The following is a 24,242-nucleotide window of genomic DNA, read 5'->3' as shown; positions in this document are numbered from 1 at the left end:
AGGATATTCCTTAATTACATAATTAAAATTACTATTTTATATACCTCTCACAGTTCTCATTTTCCATTTCACTTTGTGTTTTTGAACACTTGACTTGTAATAAAAATTGATGGCAGATTTGTTCATATTAACGTCAATGAGTAGATTTACTAGGAAATAATGAGTGAAAAGTTAGCTTTTTTTTATAGAAATACCTGCAGAGTAGAGAGAAGTATTATGTGCTTAATAATAATATCAAATGACCAGAATAGGAACCCAATTTCTTATGATTTCTTCATAAAATTTTTATTCTTCAATCATTTCATTTTTTACTGGAAAAAGCCTACTCTTATTTTTATGAGTAAATGAAATAATATTAGCAGGGTTTGTTTTTGCCTGTTTTGAAATTTATAACTACAGATGAATTCTAAGCAGAGGGAGAAATACCTGCAAAGACCCAGTGGTGATAGCACCTCTAGCAGGCTCAAGAAAGATGACCAGTATGTATCAAAAAACAAACCAGGCCAAGTAGAGGGCTGAAAAATGAGATCTGAGTCCATTCCAGCCTTCATAATATACAGGGGTTTTAATTTTACCATAATTATGATGGGAAGCCTTTTTTTTTAGCAGAGTGGCAATATGTCCTGACACATCTGATTATGTATGAGGAAGAATTTATATTGGGACAAGAGTGAAGGTCTAAGTCCCAATTATTAGAAGACTACTATGGTTTCCCAGACAAGATGTGATGATAGGGCAGAGTAAAAAATGAAGGTTCATGAAGTTGTCAGGCTGGAAAGTCTTAATGGTAGAGTTGAGTTAGTATATGGTCTGGTTAAGAGAAAAAGAAACATGAGCATGATTGCCTGTTTCATGATTCCCTGTTTCAAAATCTACTTTGATATAGTCATATAGATTCTCCCACATATCTTTTGGCTATCATTGCATGATACATCCTTTTCTTTGCTCCAAAGATTTCTGAAGCTTGTATTTTAGACACATTTCTAAATAGCATACTACAGGATATGCTTATTGTCTCCAGCTTGACAACCTCTGTCTTAACTGGACATTTAGTCTATTTATGTTATATATGTTTTCTTCAGAAACTTGGCGTTTCTCAAATACTTTTCTTGAGGTGAGAAGAGAGAGACTTGAAATTTAAGAAAACAACAGCTTTGCTGGGTGGTTGTAGCTCATGCTTGTAATCCTAGTTACTCAGGAGGCTGAGACCTGAGGATTGTGGTTCAAAGCCAGCTCAGGCAGGAAAGTCTGTGAGACTCTTATCTCCAATAAACTACCAGAAAAAGGAAGTGGTACTGTGATTCAAAGTGGCAGAGTGTTAGTCTTGAACTAAGACGCTCAGGGACAGTGCCCAAGCTTTGAGTTCAAGCCCCATGACTACCAAAAAAGAAAAAGAAAGAAAGAAAAGTAAAAAACAGTTTAATATACTTCTATGAATATCTGTGAAACTTAAGATACATAGTTGTGTATTTTCCAGAAGTTTCTTTCACAAGTATAAAAAAAATCAATAGGATTGTCCTAGAAGGTAGTTCAGTGATAGAATGCTTGCCTATCATACATGAAATCCTGTTTTCAAGCTCCAGCACTGAAAAAAAAAAAAGAAATCAAAAGTATTAGCTGGACATTATGACTTGCAAGCCTGAAATCTCAACTACTCTGGAAGCAAAGCCAGAAGGATCACAGACTAAGGCCAGCCTCTGAAAAATAAACTAAAGAAAGCAAAATGGGCTGAGGACAAGTCAAGTGAAAGAGTGCTTGACTAAGTACAGGTTTTAAGTTCAATCTCAGGACTACAGAAACAAACAACCCTCGAAATACTAATAGTATTATTCAATAATAAATCAATCATTGCATATCAGCACCTCTCAAATTTTTACTGTTAGGAAATAAAGTTCTAGCAAAGTCAAACAGTATGAATAATAACTTTTTTTTTAAAATAGATTTAACTTCATTTAACAAAACTGCTGAAAACCTACCCTGTGCTAGGTGTTGTTATAGGCAATAGAAGACAGCAAAGGACAGAAGAGGCAACAGCTCCTGCTAATCCACAGCTGCAACACATGATGTCTTCTGGCTTCAGTGTTTTTAGAGCTGACATCTCTTTTGTCATGATGTGCCTTTTTTATAAGTCAACTGAAGATTCTCTGCCACAACTGAGTCCTCAGAATTATTTCAATACATTGCAACCAGGAAAAGCCTCTTTAGCTTATTTTTGTCAAACTGGTAAGTTTTTACGATTCTAAAATTACTGTTGTGATATTTATGTTACTGTTTAGTTAGTATGCTCAGTGGGCAGTTGCTGTCAGGAGTAACGGTTTGCTATACTATGCCTGCCTGCGTGAATCCAGACTGTTACCTGGCCTATAGTGGGGCCTTAATTTCACATTACTTAGCCTCTCTCTGTGTTTCTTTCATTATCTGTTATAAGGAAATAGAATTTGCTAAATTTATTGTGAGGATTAAATAAGTTTACTCATATGCTTAGTTCATAGTAAATACTAGTTAAGAACTGATTGTTGCTATAATATGTCAATTTCATCTGATCATTTCTGAAAGTATACTTTCAATATGTCAGTATTTTAGGAATTTGTTTAAAATACAAAATGGATTAATGCTTTAATACTCTGTTTTAGCTGTATCATTAATTATACTGACTTAGCTAGAACAACTATTGAATATAATAAATAATTGTAATGAATTCCTTTAAGGCTTCATGGTTTAAAAATACTATTCTTTACTATTAAATGCTATTTAATATTAATACTATTAAAATTTTTTTTTGTTTTCATTTTTTCTGAAAGTTTTTTTAAATTCAGTCATGTGGCTTGAACTCAGGGCCTGAGCATTTGTGCTCAAGGCTGGCTCTCTACCACTTCCAGCCACAGTTCTTCTTCTGGTTTACTGGTAGTTAATTAGAGATAGGAGTCTCACCATCTTTCCTTCCTGGGCTGGCTTTGAACCATGATTCTCAGATCTCAGCCTCCTGAGTAGCTAGGATTATAGGTATGAGTTGTCCCCCAGCTCTTCTGAATTTTTGAAGCATAGCTTTTATCAGATGTGGAACCTTAGTTGGGAAGCTAAAATAGTATTTTTAATACTATGGAATTAGTAAATCCATGTTTATATTACTTGCCTCTCAAATGTGAAAAAATAAAGCCAAATATCAGATTAAGCCATTTTTATCATATAGTTGCTAAATGACATTTTGTGTGTGTGTGCTAATCTTGGGACTTGAACTCAGCTCCTGAGTGCTCTCCTTGAACTTTTACACTCAAAGCTAGCACTCTACTACTTGAGACATGGTTTCATTTCTGGCTTTTTGGTGGTTTGTTGAAGATAAGAATATCATGGACTTTCTTGTCCAGGCTGGCTTCAACTGTGATCCTCAGATCTTTGCCTCCTGAGTAGCTAGAATTACAAGCATGGTCCACTGTCATCCTGCAAAAATTTTAAGGTTATTTAGAAAGTTATATAAATGATTAGAAAATTATAAATAATAATGAGGCATTACCATGTTATGGAAATAAGGGTATCAAAATATGTAACTATGTATATATATGTATATTTGTTGTTGAAAGCTACACAAAGATATTCTTTCCATATTTCTACTTTAATATTTAAAATTCATCTTTTTAAAGGAACAATTTATAAATATTCATGAAACATTTTTTGTTTTAGATTCGTCAAGTGCCTCAATATTTCTTGAACAACTGAATGAGGCTGTTAGCCCTCTTCAGGACTATGGGATTTCAGTTGCAAAGGTAGAAAGATATTTATGTGTTTAAAATAGTACTAACATTTTACAACTACACAGCAAGATTGAGTATGTAAAATGCTTTCATATCTTTTTCCTAACAGGAAGAATATTTCCTCTTCTTTCTTGGGTTGAGGGGAGGGTGAGTGGTAGGGAATACTTGAGTGTGAACTCAGGGTCTCAGGGTTTGCTAAACAGACACTTAACCACTTGAGCCATACCAAAGGCCTTTTGGCTTTAGTTATTTTTCAGATTGGGTCTCATACTTTTGCCCATGGCCATCCTTGGATCATAATACTCTTGCTTCTGCTTCCTGTTTAGCTGGGACAAAAGTACATAATACCATACCTGGTTTCCATGTTTAGATATGGTCTGATTAACTTTTTGCCGAGGTTGGCATTAGCTCTACACAACTCTACCCTTTGTCTTTTCTTATACTAAAGAATAAAAGAAACAGAAAAAGATAGTTTCAGAATTTTTATAATATAGTGCTTATAGAGAAAAGGAAACTATTTTTTTTTTTTTGCCAGTCCTGGGGCTTGAACTCAGAGCCTGAACACTGTCCCTGCTTCTTTTTTCTCAAGGCTAGAGTGAGCCACAGTGCCACTTCTGGCTTTTTCTATATATGTGGTGCTGAGGTATCAAACCCAGGGTTTCATGTATACGAGGTGAGCACTTTACCACTAGGCCATATTCCCAGTCCCGAAACTAATTTTTTAAGCTTATAATTGAACTTCATTTAATAAACTATTCTATTAAGAATATCATTTTTCAAAACTATACTTGGTTTTTAATTCTGTTTTGTTTTGTCTGACAAATATTTCATAATGGCCATATTTAAACTATTTGTTTAATGTTCAGTTGTACCAATTGAGGCAACAAAATAATATAATTGGAGAATTTTTGCTTTACTATTTTTCTAAGTCTTTATAGTTTTCATTGTGGTTTCTAATATCTAAGTGATTATCATTGATTTTATAAGTGTGTGTGTCGGAGGGTCCTGGGGCTTAAATTCAGGGCCTGAGCTCTGTCCCTTACTTAGCTCTTTTCCTTAAGACTAGCACTCTAATACTTGAACCACAACTCTACTCCAGGCTTTTTTTTTGTGGTTTATTGCAGATAAAAGTCTCATGGAGGCCAGAAGTGGTGCTGTGGCTCAAGTGGCAGAGTGCTAGCCTTGAGCAAAAAAGAAGCCAGGACAGTGCTCAGGCCTTGAGTTCAAGCCCCAGGACTGGCAAAAAATAAAATAAAAGTCTCATGGACTTTTCTGCCTAGGCTGGCTTTGACCTGTGATCCTTAGACCTCAGCTTCCCAAGTAACTAAGATTACAGGCATGAGCTGCTAGTGCCCAGCTTTATAATTGCTTTTATTATAATGACTAACATTTGCTTTTTAGAATAAAATCAAAACAACTTATTTTCATAGTATATTTCTTCTGCCATGGAGTTGAAGTTTTCCTTTAAATTTATAATCGGAAACTCAGAAAAGTGAGTGAGAAATAATCCAATAGTATTAATTTCTTTCTAAGTAACATCTACCTGACTTTTGCATACCTATTCTTTCTTACCTCATTAGTCTTCTTTCTCCTAGTTGTGTCTGTTGTTTCTCTTAGTCTGTATAGGAAGACTTCCCAAAGCAGGAAGCATAGAAGTATAAGCAGACCTTGGCTATATACCTTTAGAAACAAAGCAAAGTAAACTCTGGGTTTTGTGTGTTAATTCTGTGTGCATAGAGGTCTCAGTTAACTTTGAACAACAGAGTCCACTCGAAAATAATAACATCACTCATCTTCTAGAAGCTTTGAATAAAAATGTGAAGTGAAATTTCTAAATGAAATACTAACTTGATATGAAGCCTGAAAGGGGTTACTGGAAGATGAGTTCCTCATATTATGCATCTAATAACTGGATAGTTACATTAAAGTTTGTGCCCAGATTGTTGCCTTTATTAACTAACTTAACTGAAATTCTTGGTTTTATGGTGAATACACTGAGACAGTGGTGACTAAGAACTTAGGAAATAGTAAATAATTGTGAGATTGAAATGAGCTTACTGTATTTTGTCTTGTTCTGGGTAGAGAGATGACGAAGACCTAGTCCTTTTCTTTGAAAAAGACACATCTTAAATAGGGAGGATAAAATACATTTACAAATCATTTTAATGAATAGCAAAACATGATCATTGTGGTGAGAGATACACATAAACTACCATGAACTTTTAAAAGAAAGCCTGTTTAAGTGGGAATCACAGATGGTATTTGGTAACACCTCAAGAAAAGTATTTGAGAAACGCAAAGATTCTGAAGAAAACACTGTATTATATATATACACATGTACACATATACATATGCATGTATATATATGTATATATGTATACATGCATATGTATATATGTACATGTGTATATATATATATATAATATAAATAGACTAAATGTCCAGTTAAGACAGAGGTTGTCAAGCTGGAGACAATAAGCATATCCTGTAGTATGCTATTTAGAAATGTGTCTAAAATACAAGCTTCAGAAATCTTTGGAGCAAAGAAAAGGATGTATCATGCAATGATAGCCAAAAGATATGTGGGAGAATCTATATGACTATATCAAAGTAGATTTTGAAACAGGGAATCATGAAACAGGCAATCATGCTCATGTTTCTTTTTCTCTTAACCAGACCATATACTAACTCAACTCTACCATTAAGACTTTCCAGCCTGACAACTTCATGAACCTTCATTTTTTACTCTGCCCTATCATCACATCTTGTCTGGGAAACCATAGTAGTCTTCTAATAATTGGGACTTAGACCTTTCACTCTTGTCCCAATAAAAATTCTTCTTCATACATAATCAGATGTGTCAGGACATATTGCCACTCTGCTAAAAAAAAGGCTTCCCATCATAATTATGGTAAAATTAAAACCCCTGTATATTATGAAGGCTGGAATGGACTCAGATCTCATTTTTCAGCCCTCTACTTGGCCTGGTTTGTTTTTTGATACATACTGGTCATCTTTCTTGAGCCTGCTAGAGGTGCTATCACCACTGGGTCTTTGCAGGTATTTCTCCCTCTGCTTAGAATTCATCTGTAGTTACATATTCATATGTATCACTCCAGTTCTTTGTACCAATGTCACCTTTTCAAAGGATCCTTCTTTGAGTATCTAAACTACCTTGCCCTCTATGACCCCTTTACTGTTTTTTTATGTATAGTACTTGCCATTATACATTAAGCAGTTTTTAAAATTGCCTATACATTTAGCACATACATTCTCAAAAGATAAAGATTTTTACGTAGGACCTAACGATCTCCAGTGACTAAAACAGTGATAACATGGTGGACCTTTAAATATATGTGTAATGGATGAATTAATGAGTACATCTATTGTTAGAATGTCAACTATCCATGTGTACAAATATTCACTTTTTGGTTATGGTTATACTCAGACTTTTAGTTATATTTCTCTATTTCTGATATCTGTTCTGGGTGTTAGTTCCCCTTTTTGTAGCTTTTAAAACAAATGTTACTTCCTCAACTGACATTGTTTTCTTACATTCTAAAAATTAAGTGGAACAACAAAAAGTCCCATCTTAAAGAAAATGAAAACCTTACCAAATTTATAATTATTTTCCTAGTTTTATTTTGGTTATGTTGGTAGTCATTCATTTGCTCTATCTAGAAATCTGCATTCTTATCTCTTCTTTCCCTCTATCTCATGACGTGTAGGCATAATTTTCTCCCTCCTTGTATTTTATTAGTGAAGATTCTCTTTGTTGTTGTCCTTTTTGGCTTTTCTTCAGGTTCTGCTCATCTCTCACCTGTAGTACTCTCATCTCTTGTCTTTGTGTTCTCTCACATTTCTATTTTGTCTGCACTGACTTTTTGTATAAAGCCCAGATAATAAACTCTAGGCCTGGTGTGGCTGCTCTAACACCATCAGAGACTCACCTTCATTCTCACTGTCGCAACATTTTTAGCAAGTGGGTTTGTTTGTTTATTTATTATGTTCTTGTGGTCCATGATGGTCTCCTCGGCTTTTGTCATGAAGTGATGAAGATCAAGTATTAGCCAGCCTTGTTTTGAGAATTGTCTTTAAGAATCCCATCCCAGTGACTTCTCCTCACTCTGTCTTGCTATCCTGAGCTTTGGTGAGGCTGGAAAAGCCTTTTAATGGGCTGTTTGCTTTTTGCAGAGTTTGGTTAGTAAATAAAAGAGGATGTATATAGAGTAGGAAGCCAGAATTATCTAGCATACCTGTGTACAGCTGTTGAGATACTTTGATGTTAGGAAGCTTCCACTCACTTTTTTTGTGCTTTCTGGATGATTCTTTTTCTTTTTTTCTTTTTGTGCAGGAAATTGAACCACAGTCATATTCGTGCTAAGCATTCACTGAACCTCTACCCTAAGCAATCTGTTCCTCCTTCAGCCTGATTTCTGTCATTCCTGCCTACTTTTATGTCTTGCATTAAATACATCCTTCCTTTTCTACATAGTTACCTCTTACTTTATTTGCGAGACTAAATTAAATGTAAACTCTTAGGTATAATTAGATTATCAGTTTGTGGTATACTGAAGCAGTTCCTTTCTTTGGGTTTTCTCATGCAGTGAGAGTATATACAAAACCATCACACAAAAAGTAAAATTCAAATTTGGCCTGAGGACAGAGTGTAATGTTGAATTCTCCTGATTTTCTTAACAAACTTGACCTTTTGGTATATACCCTAAATATTCAATGTAATCTTTTATAGGTTAATTGTGTCAAAGAAGACACTTCAAAATATTGTGGAAATGAAAAGAATTTGATGAAAGCATATTTATTCAGGTAATTTTTTCTTAGTGTTACATAAAGCTGCAGTAACGAGAATGTTATATATGTAAAATATAAGAAAAATGTTATATTGAATGAGGATCATAGGAAGTTTAGCAAAAAGTCCAAGTGTTAGATTTGTTACCTAACCTCTGAACTTTAACTTCCTCATTTAAAAAAATGTAAAGAGTAATAGCTACCACACAGGGTTGTTTTGTATGTTATACAAGATTCTTACATAAATTCCCAATACAAATGTCTTGCCAGTAAGCTCTTAACAAATTTATTATTCTTTGTAGCTTTATTAGTTTCATATTTAGGGGTGCTTTTTTTTTGAGGGACCCACCAGGGTCCAGATTGCAGATTCCACTGCACTTGGGTCTGCTCATCTTCCTGAGCTGTCTCTTATTCTTTACGTAACCCCTTGAGATTTGGCCTATGAAGTGGGGAGATGCCCCGTTTGCTCAAGAAATTCCTCCTAACGGCACTTTCTTCTTGGTCATCTCCTTTCCACCCTAATATGGGAATCTATATGTTTGTGATGGGGAGCTTGTTAGGAAGACTTTATTACAACTCATGTTTTTCAGGTCCAGAGCCTATGCTTTTTTTTTTTAAAAGCATAGTATTTACTGGATATATAGATATATTTATTTAATGGATATTTGAATAATGTATTATATGTTAGTACTCTGGTAGGTATACAGGCACATGGATAAGACACTGACTTTAACCTCAAAGAGCTTAAACCTACAGTAGTAGACAATTAAATTGAATTCTAAGGAGACATTTTACTTATGTGTTTGTCAACTTTTATAGGGGCAACATACTGCTCAGAGAATTCCCGACTGACACCTTGTTTGATGTGAATGCTATTGTCGCTCATGTTCTCTTGTAAGTCCAGAGGCTACTCATTTATTTACTTGGTGTTGATTTTAGACAACCAGAACTCATTAACATATTTTAAGTTTTTTATTTTATATTTATAGATGTCAATTTTATTAAAATTGCTAGTTTATCTTCCCATATCTAGGATCTAAAATTTCTTTAATGACAGAGATACAAAAATATATAGATTCTCCCATGAAAGATCAGGAGATGATTCAAGAAGACTACCTGGTCATACAGGTGCTTTTGATTCTGTCAGTAGAGTGAGGATTTCCCAGATGCCTGAGAATGTTGAAGCTGACATGATAAAATACCATAGATTGGATGAGTTAAACAACAGAGATTTTCTATTTTTTTTTTTTTTTTTTTTGGCCAGTCCTGGGCCTTGGACTCAGGGCCTGAGCACTGTCCCTGGCTTCTTCTCGCTCAAGGCTAGCACTCTGCCACTTGAGCCACAGCGCCGCTTCTGGCCGTTTTCTGTATATGTGGTGCTGGGGAATCGAACCTAGGGCCTCATGTATCCGAGGCAGGCACTCTTGCCACTAGGCTATATCCCCAGCCCTTTCTATTTTTTTTAATAGTTTTGAAGACTGTAAAGTCCAAGGTCAACATGTTGAAAGATTTGGTATCCGATGAGGATGCCTGCTTCATTAATGGCCATCTTCTTCCTGTGTCCCCCAAGGCAAAAAAAAAATCAGAATCTGAAATCTTTTTCATGAGAGTAGTGGTCTCATTCATAAGGGTTTTTCCCCATATGACCTAATCGCTTTCAAAGGGCCATCTTCTAATGCTATACTAATACTAATTTACAGAACTCAGATTCCACAAATAGACTGTTTACTATGTTCTTTCCATGTGCCAGATACTTGTTAGGTGTTGAGGATGTAACACAGACTAAGATGTAGGTTGAGAGATTTAATGATTTGGAGAAATCTAGTGTTTTATTGCAAAGATAAAAAACACAGAAACAAAAGATACTATGTGATAAAAAAAATAGTAGAAGTATGTATTCAGAAGGGCAAATGGATCCACAGAGAACTTCCTAGTCATCATGTCTAGAAAGGGAGTTGTTTGTTAAGAGGGCTTCCTGAAGAAGGTGATAGTCTTAAAAGGATGAACTGCTGGATGAAGAAGGGGAAATTGTGTGACAAGGAAGTGGGAACTGGAGTCTAGGCTCCTGTGGAAACCTTGGCATGCCCACTGTATAATCTAGGGGAGATAGGGGCAGCCAAGAGGGGATTTCAATGCTTAGGTAAAATGAACTAGATTTAGCAAAAGGTAATTTGATAATAGTAAAGCTACAAACTTGAGTTAATACTTTGTCTCTTCCTCCTTTCCCACTTCACACAACCCACCTCCAATCTAGTCATATTTGAAGTAGGCAGGAAAGAAGAGCAGATCTAGTTGGAGAGTTTACTTTTATATCATGGCTTTAGTCTCAGGTAGTTGTGGGAATTAGAGCCCTTCAGCAGTATACATCTAGGTGTTTCAACATAGGTCATAGCCAGGGAGTGGGGGGGCTATCCTAGATAGTACCACTTAAGAAACAGAGGGGAAAAAAACAGAATGAAAGGCAGGGCTTTAGTATGCTATATGGTTTGCTGTATCATAGTTGTACTCTGAAAATTGTCACGAAGAAAATATGCCTTTTATTATCCTGTTTTCTCAGGCTAAAACCATCAGCATGCTTGTATGCTTTTACATTTTTACTTTTTTATACTCTTTTTGCCTTTGTTCATAGAAAGGAAAACGAATTTTGCTTAGTACATTTTTGCCTATTTCCTATTGTGTTTTAAACTTTACTGTTAACTTAACTTCCTAAGTACTCTCTTCTTCCATTATCTTCTTCTTTGTATGCTTGTGATCAAAATCAGGGCCTTAAATATTCTAGACAAGTGCTCTACCATTAGCTACATCCCCAGACCTTAGTTTGTGAGAAAGGATCTAATATATTTTTATGTAGCATATAGCTAGATAGTATATAGCGAATATATACTATGAAAATATTGTTCATGATATATATCTGTATATGAAGGATACTAAATTCTGTCTTCTAATTTTATGGCCTTTGACCTAAATGTAATTTTTATTTTAAAAAACTCAAAATAACTTAGTTTTAAGTTTTCACTTATCATACTGAGTAATAAGATAAATAATATTTACTTAATAATAATAATTACTGCTAGATTGGAGCAATAAAATCCTATTGTAGCTTGCATGATTATTACACGAAGTCATGAGTTCCACTCCCAACGTTCTTCATAATCCTCCCATCCAAAATTGAACAAAAAAGAATATTTGGAAACTAGACATAGACATACCCTATGACTCAGCCAAGCCACTCCTGGACATCTATTCCTGAGCAACAGGAACCAGGATATGACAAGGACACCTGCACCACCATGTTCATTGCTGCAGTGTTCACAATAGGCAAGATATGGAAACAACCCAGATGCCCAACTACAGAGGAATGGATCCAAAAAATGTGATACCTATATATAATGGAATTTTACACAGCCATTAGAAAGTATAAAATAATGGCATTCACAGGGAAATGGACAGAACTAGAACAAATCATGTTGATCAAGATAAGCCAAGAACAGAGAGATAAACGGCACATGGTCTTCCTGATATGTGGGTGTTAGATTTAAAATGCAATGAGATATGACAAAGCAAACAGGGCTCAAGATACCAATATACAGTGAGACCAAAAAAGGACAGTCTTTGTAGAAAAGCACCAAATAGTAAGACCCAAGCACCTCTTCATATGTATATAAAATAATATACAGACTGAAAAGAACTCTAAAGATAAGGAAACAAAGGTCTTAATTTGTCTTATAGTTTTTAGAGGACTGTATATTATTTACCTCACATATGGTGTATACATGTTCACATCTGAGGGACGATGGGAGGAGGGGAAGCCAGTGAAAAAAATAGGGGCCCAACAGTTACAATGGACATTGATGTAAGCAAACTAAGCAACCCAAGGGCTGTGGTGGGAGGGAGAAAATGAGAAAAAAGAGGGAACAGATGGTACTAAGCAAAAGGAAAAGAAATGTACCTTTTATCTGATCTGGAAGAAATTGTTTTACTGTTAATGCTTGTAGAGTTCATAAGCTTTGTAGATTAGATTGACAATGTCCATCATTGGGAAGGTGAAACTGTGTACTGTGAATTTTTTTTTTTTTTTTTTTGCCAGTCCTGGGCCTTGGACTCAGGGCCTGAGCCCTGTCCCTGGCTTCTTTTTGCTCAAGGCTAGCACTCTACCACTTGAGCCGCAGCGCCACTTCTGGCCATTTTCCGTATATGTGGTGCTGGGGAATCGAACCGAGGGCTTCATGTATACGAGGCAAGCGCTCTTGCCACTAGGCCATATCCCCAGCCCCTGTACTGTGAAATTTATGTAGTAAAATCCAATAAACAAAAAGAATATTTGGTTTATATCTTCAAGACTTTTCTAAAACTCATCCTGCTGTTTGGATATAAATATAAGAAATATGCATATGTAATATATAGCATAATATGTGTATAGGCATAATAATTCTAAGCTTATATTTTATTAGGCCGCTCTAAACTGGAAAACTAGAATTGACTGGAATTTCTCCATTTTTAAAAATTGATTGCTACACACTAAAATATATTAATTTTAGCCAGTGTCATCAGCTATTTTTGGTCCCTGAATACTACTACTAGGTCTTGCAACTAAGGATAAGAAATAGTTGTAGATGATGATTATATTCTTCATGAGACATTTATTCAAGAACTGAATGCTTGCATTTGAGAATATTTATTATTCTTTATTCCATTTGCTTCAAAAATACAGAAACCATGCTATTATTTTTCCCTCAACGTATTCTCATTAGTTCTTTATGTATTGTGTTTTGGTTAAGACCAGTAATCCACAGTTATATTTCAACTTTGCTTGTCAACAGAAAATAACGAAGTTTTAGGTAATTTCATCAAAATACAGAAAAAAAATTAGGGAAAAAGTTAAGCCAGAAAATCTGAGGATGAAACAACAAAAACATAGAGTAACTTGTTTAAGAATTATGCATTTGAACCATTATGGCCAATTATATAGGGCTTCTGTATTTAGAATATTGCTAAAGTATTAAGTTAAAACATAGTTTTCTTTTGGGGGCACTAGAGCTTAAACTGAGTACTTCATGCATGGTAAGCAAGCAGCATTAAGTCACTTGAGCTATGCCCTCAGCTCTTTGTAATTTTCTGTTTTGGAGATAGGGTCTTATTGCAACTTTTGTCCAGGCTAGCCAAAAGATGAGATGTTCTTGCTTGCACCTCCCAAGTAGATAGGATTACAGACATTGTTTCACCACTCCTGGCTAAATATCCATCCCCATGTTTGATGACATGCTTTCTACTGGGAAATTATGATAAGAATTACATATCTTAGATTCAAATTCTGTATAGCTCTGTTAACTGGTATTAATAATTACATCACGGAACTATATGACCTTTTATTACAAGTGTTTTCACCAGAATATAAATTGGTATGTGGCTTTTGTTAGATGTTTATAAGTATTGGACTGATACCTGATAAATTTGGAAACTTCATTTTTTGGTTGCTAAATGTAAGAGGAGCATAAATGCTCTTTTAGATGGCCATCAGATTGTTTTTGGTGCTAAGAATTCCCTAAGAAGTAAATTAATAGGAGGCTATACAGTTTATTACAGAAAGACTTAAGAGTGCTGTTTGTGAACCTCATTACTGTTTGTACTCTTCACATTTCAGAGGTGGCTTCTACCTGTTTAATTTTTTTATTTGTGAAAAGCTTAATAAAAGACTTCAGCACATTTCTTTTTAATATACAGAGTCTTCTAGTCATAATGTAGTTTAGATGAAAGTAATTTTTGGGGCTGGGGATATAGCCTAGTGGCAAGAGCGCTTGCCTCATATACATGAAGCCCTGGGTTCGATTCCCCAGCACCACATATACAGAAAATGGCCAGAAGTGGCGCTGTGGCTCAAGTGGCAGAGTGCTAGCCTTGAGCAAAAAGAAGCCAGGGACAGTGCTCAGGCCCTGAGTCCAAGCCCCAGGACTGGCCAAAAAAAAAAAAAAAAAAAAAATGAACCTCAGTTATATGAGGCAAGCACTCTTGCCACTAGACCATATCCCCAGCCCCTAGATGAAAGTAATTTCCCTCCCCATTCACCTGGATATTTTGATATGGCAAATTAGCAGGTAACATTTTATTCATTATTAAGGATTTTGAATAATGACAAATATGTAATATAAATGACCTCTTTCTAAAGACTGAACAGTCTACTACTGTAAAAATAGATTCTTTGTGTTCTCTCTTCTGCTCAATCCTTGGCTATATATTTTACTAACCTATTGGTTATGATAGGCGAGTGTCAGAAAAAGCATGCCAAGGAAAAAGAAGACCTCTGTAGGGCAGAAAGAACTTGCTAACCAGAGTAGCCCCAGGCTGTTTAACTCCATTTTTAGAGCAAGAAAAGTCCCAAAAGAGACTGGGGTGGGGGGTGGGGGGGAGTAGGGGCTAAGGTGAAGGTGTACAGCCTTGTAGAATGGATCCTTAAGATCCCTAGATCTCTTTGGAAATCAGCCTATTAAGGAATATATTACAGATAGGAGACCATTGGAAAAAAATCAGAGCTCATTAGAATATGAACATCTTTAGCTTTGATCATTATTATCTCATGACTGTTTAATGAGTTTCAGGATGTACGGCAAGGTAAGCTATCTAAACTCCATGAGTTTATCTTTAAAATAGGTTAATGATAGTACTGATCTCAGATGTTTGCCATGAAAATTGAACAAGACAGTTGCACTGCTGCAGGTTCTTAGCTATAAGCTTTAGAATCTGAATCTCACTGGCCTAAGGAAAAGGATTTGGAATGGTTATAGGAAATTTCAGAACTAGAATGGCTAGAGAAACTGGACTCAAAGGATGTGCAACTCTGAATTTTAGTCATGATCATAACTCACAGCCAACCTAGGGAGGACCGCCACAGTACTGCAGATCATTGGATGCCACGGCTTGCATTCTCTGCACTGGCCGAATTAGCACTGTTATTGTGGCTACCTTTGAAGCTGGATCTCACTGTCACTGCTTCGCACAATTACTCTGTACTGTTCCTGATTCTTCACATCACTTGCTCCTGATTTAGAATTGAGGCAAGTGATTTCTGATCACTTAACTAGATAAAAGAAATAATTAGCCTGAAGATATGGTAGAGTGCCTAGCAAGGATGAGGCCCTGAGTTTAAACTCTAGTCCCACCCAAACAAACAAAAATACACATATAGAATGCACGTAGGGACTAAGTGGAATGAGTTGTTGGAGTCAGAAGATTTATATAAAGCAGACAAAAAGGGATAATTTTAGATGAAGAAATATGTTTGATTTGTACATTGAAGAGATGATTTTGAAGAACTGTGATCAAGTGGAAAGATCACTGGAATGGGGACGCTAATGCTTAGTTTGTGCTATTTGTAGTGCCTTGAGTCAATAAACATAACTAAGGTCTTCAGTGTTTTAAACTTCCATATTTTTCAAATGAGATGAGAAATAATTCCTGCCCACCTTATCTTTTGTTCATTTAATACATTTGATTACCTACTATGTTTTAGGCTCTGTTTTAAATTATAGATTTAGTGGTAAAAGGTCCTTGTCTTAAGGAGATCACAATTTAGTGAGCAAGTCAGGGATAAACAAGTGCATTTACAAATAGTTACAGTTTACAATAAGTGAATTAGTGAAGTGAGAGGGCTTCCTTGTATAGGATCCATAGGGAATGGTTCTCTGAAGCGAAGACGTTTCAGATAAAGACCAGCTATATGAAGGAGAGAATGGAATAGCTTCTAGCAGAGAACTATATGTGACAAGGCTCTGAAGTGTATCTTGAGTGTGGTAGACATGAAAAATGAGGCTGGAAAATAATGATGTCTAGGTCATATAGTGCCTTAGGTACTGTGGGAAGTGCCCTATAATATTGAGATATAAAGGGCTCATACATGTTTAAGGCTGAGACAACTATCTGTAAAGAATTCTTTGTCCATAGTAGGATGGATTACAACTTAAATCTGCTGTGGTGGTGGTGGTGATAGAGAATGAACACTATTTCCTCACAAGCGCCCTGGCTGATGTCCCCAGGGACAAACTGATGGCCTGAAGACTGATTTTAATCCAGTGTTACTAAAATGCTTAACTTCCTATTACTGATAATTTGTTAAAGGGAATTAAATTTCTTTTTTTTAGATTAGGCTCTTTAACCAATATACATATATATGTATTAACTAAGTACATGTCATATTTTTCTAATAGTTTCATCTGTATTTCTCTTAGTGCTCTTCTTTTTAATGAAGTGAAATATATTACCACCCCAGAAGACCTTCAGAACATAGAAAATACTCTGAAAGGAAAAGCAAACATGGTTTTCTCATACGTAAGAGCCATTGGAACACCAGGTAGTACAAACATTTTTTTTGTAGACTTTGCTGTGCCTGAGTACCTGTGTATATGTTGAATTGCTTCAAATAGTATAGTCAGAATTTAAAACCATCCTTACTATTATGCTGTCTATCTTCCTTTAACCTGGCAGACAAATGTAGTAGAACTCTGGAGCCATACTGGCTAAGGGTTAATTTCTGCTCCACCAGGACAAGTCACTCAGAAGTGACTTGAGATTTGTTATGTATTTGCAATTCTACAATAAATATCTCAACTAAAATTACCCCAGGTACATATTGGCAGGTATTATAAGTATGGTATTAACAAGCCATGTGGCTTGCTAGAAGATGTTTGCTCCAAAGACTTTTGAGAAGAAAAGCCTGCATCCAAATTAATGCTTCATTCTTCCCTCACATTTTGATCATTAAAATCTCATCAGAGTTTCTCCTCATGTTGGCATTTTTATTGCCTGTTAGTAGGAATGACTTTCATTAACTTTGCTGACAGAGGTGTTTTTCTGTAAGCTCATCTTCTGTGCTGCTTTATTATGAGGTTAGTCCCCTTTTACAGTCAACCTCTGATATAGTTCTATGTTCCATTTAGGGGTATATATGGTTTGTTCTGGGGGTAAGGGAGCAGAGAAGAGCAGGTGTATCTGGAAATAGCCTCTATCTGCCCTGGTTTCACAGTTATTTGCCAACCAGTCAAAACTGAGCTTTAGAAAGGGCTAGTTTTGGGATGAAGAGTATTTTGGTCCTCTCAACCCCACTTCTTCTGCAACATCTTGAGGGAGATCCTCTTCTACACTTTCATCTACTTCACTTTCTGCCAAGGCAGCATGTATTTCCTTTGGGAAAAGAACTCTGGCAGATGAGCAGGCATTGGATCTTGTCTGACACCAGAGTGATGGCTACAGGAGCCATCTGGATAATAGACGATTTTGGAAGGGCACACATGCTTGCTATTAGACATGTTCTTCCTGGTGCATAACTGATGAGCCTCATGGAGTTTTCCTTTGCTTCCAAAGGGAACCTTTGTTAGTGTAATGAAGCTCTCTTGAGCTCTGGGGATCCATTTTAGGTTTCTGTAAGGAGACTGGAGAGTCTGAAGCAGCAAATGGGGAGTGAAGCCCAGAAATCTTTACTTTTTAAGTTAGCACCAGGTGATTCCTATATTGAGGTGAGTTTGGGAAACATTAAACACAACTGTTTCTTAAGATCTTGTTCAGACACTTACGAAGCTGTACATTCCACTTATGGAAAAGGAGCTATTCAGAGATTGATTCACAGCAAAGCATGCTTCATGCTCTTCTGAGCAATCAGTCAGCAGGGAATTTTCTATTCTTTCTGTATCCTGTCCAGATTTACCCAGCAGCCTTTCTAACTCTAGCAGGCCACACAGCAGGGGTAGGGGTAGGACAGTTATTAATGTGAGGATGTCTGAAGTAAAGGAACCAGGCCTTGCAAAAGATAAAATGTTCATCATCCTTCATTCCAAATAAATGCTCTGTCTTAGTAATGTAGACACACAGTAGCCTTTAGTGTCAAGAAAGATTCCATAGTCCAGGAACATTTTCAGGTATTTGAGTGGGGCTTTTTAGGCTTCAAGTTCTATCATCTTCTTTTCCTCCAAGAGAGTATCCCTACTTGTTCTGTGAAGATGGGGTTTGGGGTTAGGGACATAGGTCATAGGTGGAGCACATGTCTAGCATGTGTGAGGCCTTGGATTCGGTCCCCACCACAGTGGAGAGAGAATATATGACTGAAGGTGGGGCTTTAAGACAGAGTAGGAGATTGTGTTAAGTAATGCTAAGATCTGCTAATTGGCCACAGTACTTAGCAATCTAAAGGCTTTCTGGTAACACTGAGAAGTGTAGTTTCTATAGAGTGACAGAAATACCTGATAGGACAGATGTAAGGCAGAGTAGTAGAAAGCAATTGGAAGCAGTGAATGCAGAGAGCTGAGCAACAGAAGTTTTGCTATTAAGGGAGGGAGAAAAAAATGGACCAGTGGCTAGAAGTGGGATCAAGAGAAGACCTTTTTTCCTCCTTTTGGTGGTACTGCTACCTATTGCTTTCTAGGCAGGTGATATACTACTTGAACCATGCCTCCAACTCTTTTTGATTTAGTCATTTTTCAGATAAGCATTTTTTCTAGTCTGCCTAGCCTTTCTCTCTTTTTTTTTCTGTGTATGTGCCAGTACTGGATCTTGAACTCAGAGCCTATACATCTCACTCACAGCTGGCATTCTACCACTTGAACTACACCTCCAGTTCTGGCTTTTTGCTGGCTAACTGGAGATAAGAGTCTCTCAGGTTTGTCTGCCTGATCTAGATCTTAGCCTCCTGAGTAGCTAGGATTATAGGCATGAGTCACTGGTGCTTGGTTGGGTCCTCCTCTTTATGTCTTCCACATATTTGGAATGACAGATATATACCACTATACCCAGGCTGTTGGTTGAGCTGAGGTCTTGCTAACTTTTTACCTGAGCTAATCTCTCGAACTCACTTTCCCAAGTAGCTAGAACTGCAAGTATGAGCCAGCATTCCTAGTGGGAGAAGGATGTTTTAAGAACTTCCTTTGTGTATTGAAGAATGATCTAGTAGAATAAAGGCAATGCATCCTGCAGGAAAGAGTGGGGGAACGCTGGACTAAGGTCTGAGGAGGCAAGAGGGCTTCCTGTTTCTGTGATGGGAACACAGAATATTCCCCCATGCTAACAGTGTGTGTGTCAACTGAGGTATGTGTATAGGTCCATATGATTTGAGGAGGTTGTGGAAGAGTTTTTGTATTTGCAGTGAATTAAAGTCATAGATTGAAATAGAATTGAAGTCTCAGTTTGAGAAATTCAGAGATAAAAAATAGACTTGGAAATAAAAAATAGTTTCTAGGCAGCAACAGAAGTGAATATTAATTATTTAAAGTGGGACCATTGGCTAGAAGGTTTTTTTCTTTTCCTGTTTTTCCCCTGAAGTCAAGTTGATTTCTGAGGGTATAGTACAGAATAGGTGGAGTATTGTACTGAACTCAGATTACATTTTAGTCAGATGGGCAGGAGAATGGTTATAACGTGGTTATGAAGTTGAAGGTTGATTCAAAAGGAAGAGAAACCAGAGTGTCCTGGAAGAAAATGTGGAGAGAAACCACAGTGGCAGCATAGCAGCGAGTGGTGAAGACAGGCTGAGAGAGATTAGAGAGGCCAAGAAGGGAAAGGCTAATATTTTGAAAGGATCATCTGTGCAGATAGCAAAAACACTAAGGATGATGAGTAATGGTATTGGAGAGTGTGATGGTGTAACAGAAGTGAAATTCATGGATTGAGGAGGCATGTCTCCAGCTGCGGTGGTAGATGGGGCGAACAGGTAGGGTCCTGAGTAGACTCCTCTGATAAGCTACACTTGAAATGCTAGGAGATTGAGTAGGGGAGGACTTGTTAACTGCCTGGGAAGGGTGATCAGAAGGGAAGAAAAGGAAAATAAAATGAAGGAGAGAACCAAAGAAACACTTCAGGAAAGTTTTCCAAACAGAAGGATTTGAATTTTTTTATTGGAATAGTGACTCCAGAGCCATAGCCTGCCTCCCTCCCCCTCCCCCTGTCACCTCCCTCTTTTATTCTCTGCTCCCCCTTCCTTTGTTCCTCCCCTCTCCTCTCCTCCCTCTTTCTCTGTCTCTCTGTTCTCTTTTCTTTCATCATTCCCAGCAAGCCACCTCGTTTGAAATTTTAGACTATATCAGAGGGAGAGATTATATAAAGACAAAATAAAGACAATTATAAAAAATCTTCCAGAGGTATGGCAGAATGAGTTTGCAATGAAAGAACCAAGAATCAGAGTGGCCCTGAACTTCTCAATTGCAGCTTTGGAGATGGAAGAGAATAGAATGATGATTTCAGAATTCTCAGAAGGATGATTTGTATCTAGTCTATATTGAGCGAACTATATAGCTAATTGTGAAAGGAGAATCAAGATTCTTTGAGAAGTGCAGAGTGACAAAAATTACATATCTCATAGATCCTCTACCAGGAGGTGCTGGAATATGGACAAAAAGGAACAGAAATAAAGAACATATTTTTCCCTTCAATCTGATAGTAATAATAGGGTAACATCCAGAATTGTGGTTTACAGGTGTTAGTCTAACTCACTCTTCCTCTCTTCCACTTCCTATCTATTCTTAGAGCATAGAGCAGTCATGGAAGCTGCTTTTGTGTATGGGACCACATACCAATTTGTCTTAACCACAGAAATTGCAGTGTTGGAAAGTATTGGGTATGTATAAGAGGTTTGGGCCAACAGCTCTGTTTTGTGTTGTTCACTTGTTTTATGGGCTCAGCTGAAGTAATGATAACAGATGAAACTGTAAATAAATCTTAAATAATCTTTATCACCTACCCACTGTGCCACATCCTGAAGATGTGCAGGAGTAACGGGAGATCCTGAGAGAGTAAGATGAGCTAAGCTAGTGCGGATGAGGCACTGATGGAATCCCACATAGCTGCCGCGGGGTCTCCTGGGAGTAGGTCTTTCCAGAGATCATAGGGGTAAGATAACAGCTTCCAGAAGCGAAGCTCCAAGGATTCTTTGTGAGAGTTCTCTGTCACTTTGTCATAACAATTTAAAGTGGATCTGAGTACAGTTTTAAAACAGATTATTTTAATGTTTATTGATCTTGTCTAGTTTTTAGATAGAAGCCTTTTTAGCATTTTTGAATGGCCAGCCTTGGGTTACAGTTTCAACCTGCTTTAAAGATTCAGGTTAGTGTCAAATGTTCCTCAGGAAAATGAACTCAAAGCAGAGAAAAATGGGTGGTGATCAAACTTTTTTTTTTTTTTTTGCCAGTCCTGGGGCTTGAACTCAGGGCCTGAACACTGTCCCTGGCTTCTCTTTGCTCAAGGCTAGCACTCTGTCACTTGAGCCACAGCGCCACTTCTGGCCGTTTTCTATATATGTGGTGCTGAGGAATCGAACTCAGGGCTTCATGTATACGAGGCAAGCACTCTTGCCACTAGGCCAATTCCCAGCCCCATCAAACTTTTTAAAATTGTTGTTTGTTTACATATTTATTCACTTATTTATGGCCAGTCATGGGCTTGAATTTAGAGCGTGGGCACTCTCCCTGAGATTTTGTGCTCCAGGTTACTACTCTACCACTTGAATCACAGTTCCACTTCTGGCTTTTTTTGGTTATTAATTGGAGATGAGTGTCTCATGGACTTTCCTTCCTCAGGCTGGCTTTGAACCACTGTCCTCAGATCTCTTCCTCCTGAGTAGCTAGGATTATAGGTATGAGCCACTAGCACTGGCTACTTATTTATTTTTGTTTTGAAGCAGGGTCTCAGGTAGCTCAGAGTGGCAAGGCACTTGCTTTGTAGCCCTGGATAACCCCACACTAAACCTCCAGCTTCAGCCTCTCCTGTACTGGATTTAGGTGTATGCCATCAAGCCTAGCTATTGCAACCACGTTGAGAGTTTTTACTAGCCTTTCAGAACATACTAGCTATGTGACAAAACATACATAATTGCATAAAGCCCAGAGATTTTACACCTCTGGAAATTCTTGAGGCTAGTGCATAGAAAGCTGATATATTGAAATAATATGGGGGAGAAGAGGTATGAAGGGAAGAAAGTCCCTACTAAGAAGTTGTGTTTTTATTGCCCTGTGGGACACCTACTTTTCCTTTTCATTCATCCTCTTATTATTGAACTGATTTTCTTCTGGGACTTAAAACTTTGACACATGCTTGCTATTTGTGTGTGAATTATGTTTTTAAGAATTTGAAAATTATACTGACAGTGCCTTAAAGCTTTACTTTGAATAGCCACTGCATTGCAAGCTACAATTAGCAGTAGCTCAGGCACCCCTCTGCCCTTTTCCACAAAGGGCCTTCCAGGTTCCCATCCTGGAGTGGGGGAAGTCTGGATGCTTTCTTTCTAGGGTGATTCCATGCTGGCCCTCAGAGCTTCACCCACATTTTTTTTTTGTTTGCATTTTTGTCTTGTGTTACTATCATCTTAGAGTTTTAACATATAATTGCAAATAATGGTCCTTGGACTCTTGCATTTATTCTTTGCCATTTTCCCAGTCTTGATTATTTCAATTCTTCTTGTGTTCTGTGAGATGCTCTTCCTTCTAAACAACTTGTAATTCTCTCATCTTTTGGGTTTCTATTATATGTGCAAGCAAATGATCCCTGATTCAATGACTTTGCCACATGACTGTTATCCCAGAGGTGATAATACACACAGTTCAACCTTAACTGAAACCTTGTGAATTTACCACTTCCAAATTGTAGTATGTGACTATTCAGGTTCCCCTTAAACAGTCATGTGCTTTCACTGGGCTTGAGCCCTGAGGCCTGTCTTCTTCCAGAAGCCTTTATTCCAGGAAGGTCTCCCTGTTCTTCCTTCTTCCCAGAAGAACAAAATTTCTTTCCTCTTTGTAGCCTTTTATATTAGGGACATTATAATTTGTTTACTAAGTGGATGCCCTTCAAGGATTTGAGCTTTCTCATTAATCTTTATCTCTTGTGCTTTTAACACAGGACCCACCTCATAGTAGACATTACACAAACCTTTAAGTGACTTTCTCTAATCATTGACTTTAAGGGAGGGAGTTCTTTGTAACTAATTCAGAAATCACTGTACCTTGAACGCTTAGTTTATGCATGTTGTAAGAATTAACACTTTAAAACAAAAATTCATAGTATTTTGCCAGAACCTACTAATGCCATATGGAGATTTTTTAAAATTCTATTTTAACTTTGGCAATATTTATCACCACTATAAGTTTATTTTTCAATTCTCATGTTGAAAGAAGTGGCGAATGTTGAGTTATAAGCCATATTTGCCAAATTTTGTGGTATTTCAAATACAAGTTCACAAACTTCCATAAATTGTCACATGTCTTTTACCTTAAGGTATGTTTGGGCTACCATTTATTCAAAGTAGCTTTGAGTTTAAATTAAATGTAGAAATAGTGACAAAGGCTTATTTAACCTAACTTTAGTAAAGCAATTATATTTGAAGATAATCTGTTTCTACAAGGGGACTATGTTTTATTTAAAAAATTACTAACAGAAGCTACCATCTGAAAGAGGTCAGGAAAAGAATTGCTATACAACTTGTGTGGCTTGTTCAAATAGGCGGATTTCCTTTTTCTTCTCTTCCTTTTTTTTTTTTTTCTTTTCTTTCAGTATATGGTTTGAACAATGGCCTTATGCTTGCTAGACAGGTGCTCTACCAATCATCTTCAGCTCATTTTTGTTTTCGTTAGGTTTTGGATGTGTTCTTTATTTTCACCCAAACCATTCTCCCATTATAATCCTCCTACCCATACTTCCCACACAGCTGGTGGCATGAACCACTAT

The 24,242-nt window shown here is 36.9% G+C and overlaps 1 protein-coding gene across 3 annotated transcripts in view; it reads left to right on the top strand.

The window, feature by feature from the left end:
- Positions 1-24,242, top strand: part of Txndc16 (thioredoxin domain containing 16) — a 70,236-nt gene that overhangs the window by 7,017 nt on the left and 38,977 nt on the right. For all 3 annotated transcript variants that reach the window (XM_048362388.1, XM_048362387.1, XM_048362389.1), the window contains exons 2-7: positions 1,987-2,223; positions 3,679-3,761; positions 8,500-8,573; positions 9,375-9,449; positions 16,775-16,896; positions 21,054-21,144. In XM_048362388.1, the coding sequence (XP_048218345.1) occupies positions 2,061-2,223; positions 3,679-3,761; positions 8,500-8,573; positions 9,375-9,449; positions 16,775-16,896; positions 21,054-21,144 (608 nt within the window). In that variant the 5' untranslated portion in view covers positions 1,987-2,060. The remainder of the gene's footprint in view (positions 1-1,986; positions 2,224-3,678; positions 3,762-8,499; positions 8,574-9,374; positions 9,450-16,774; positions 16,897-21,053; positions 21,145-24,242) is intronic.

The sequence above is a fragment of the Perognathus longimembris genome, chromosome 14 (assembly GCF_023159225.1).
Source record: "Perognathus longimembris pacificus isolate PPM17 chromosome 14, ASM2315922v1, whole genome shotgun sequence".
In the NCBI taxonomy this organism is placed as follows: Eukaryota; Metazoa; Chordata; class Mammalia; order Rodentia; family Heteromyidae; genus Perognathus; species Perognathus longimembris.
Note: the sequence above shows the minus strand (reverse complement) of the source record. Positions and strands in the feature narration are given on the sequence as shown.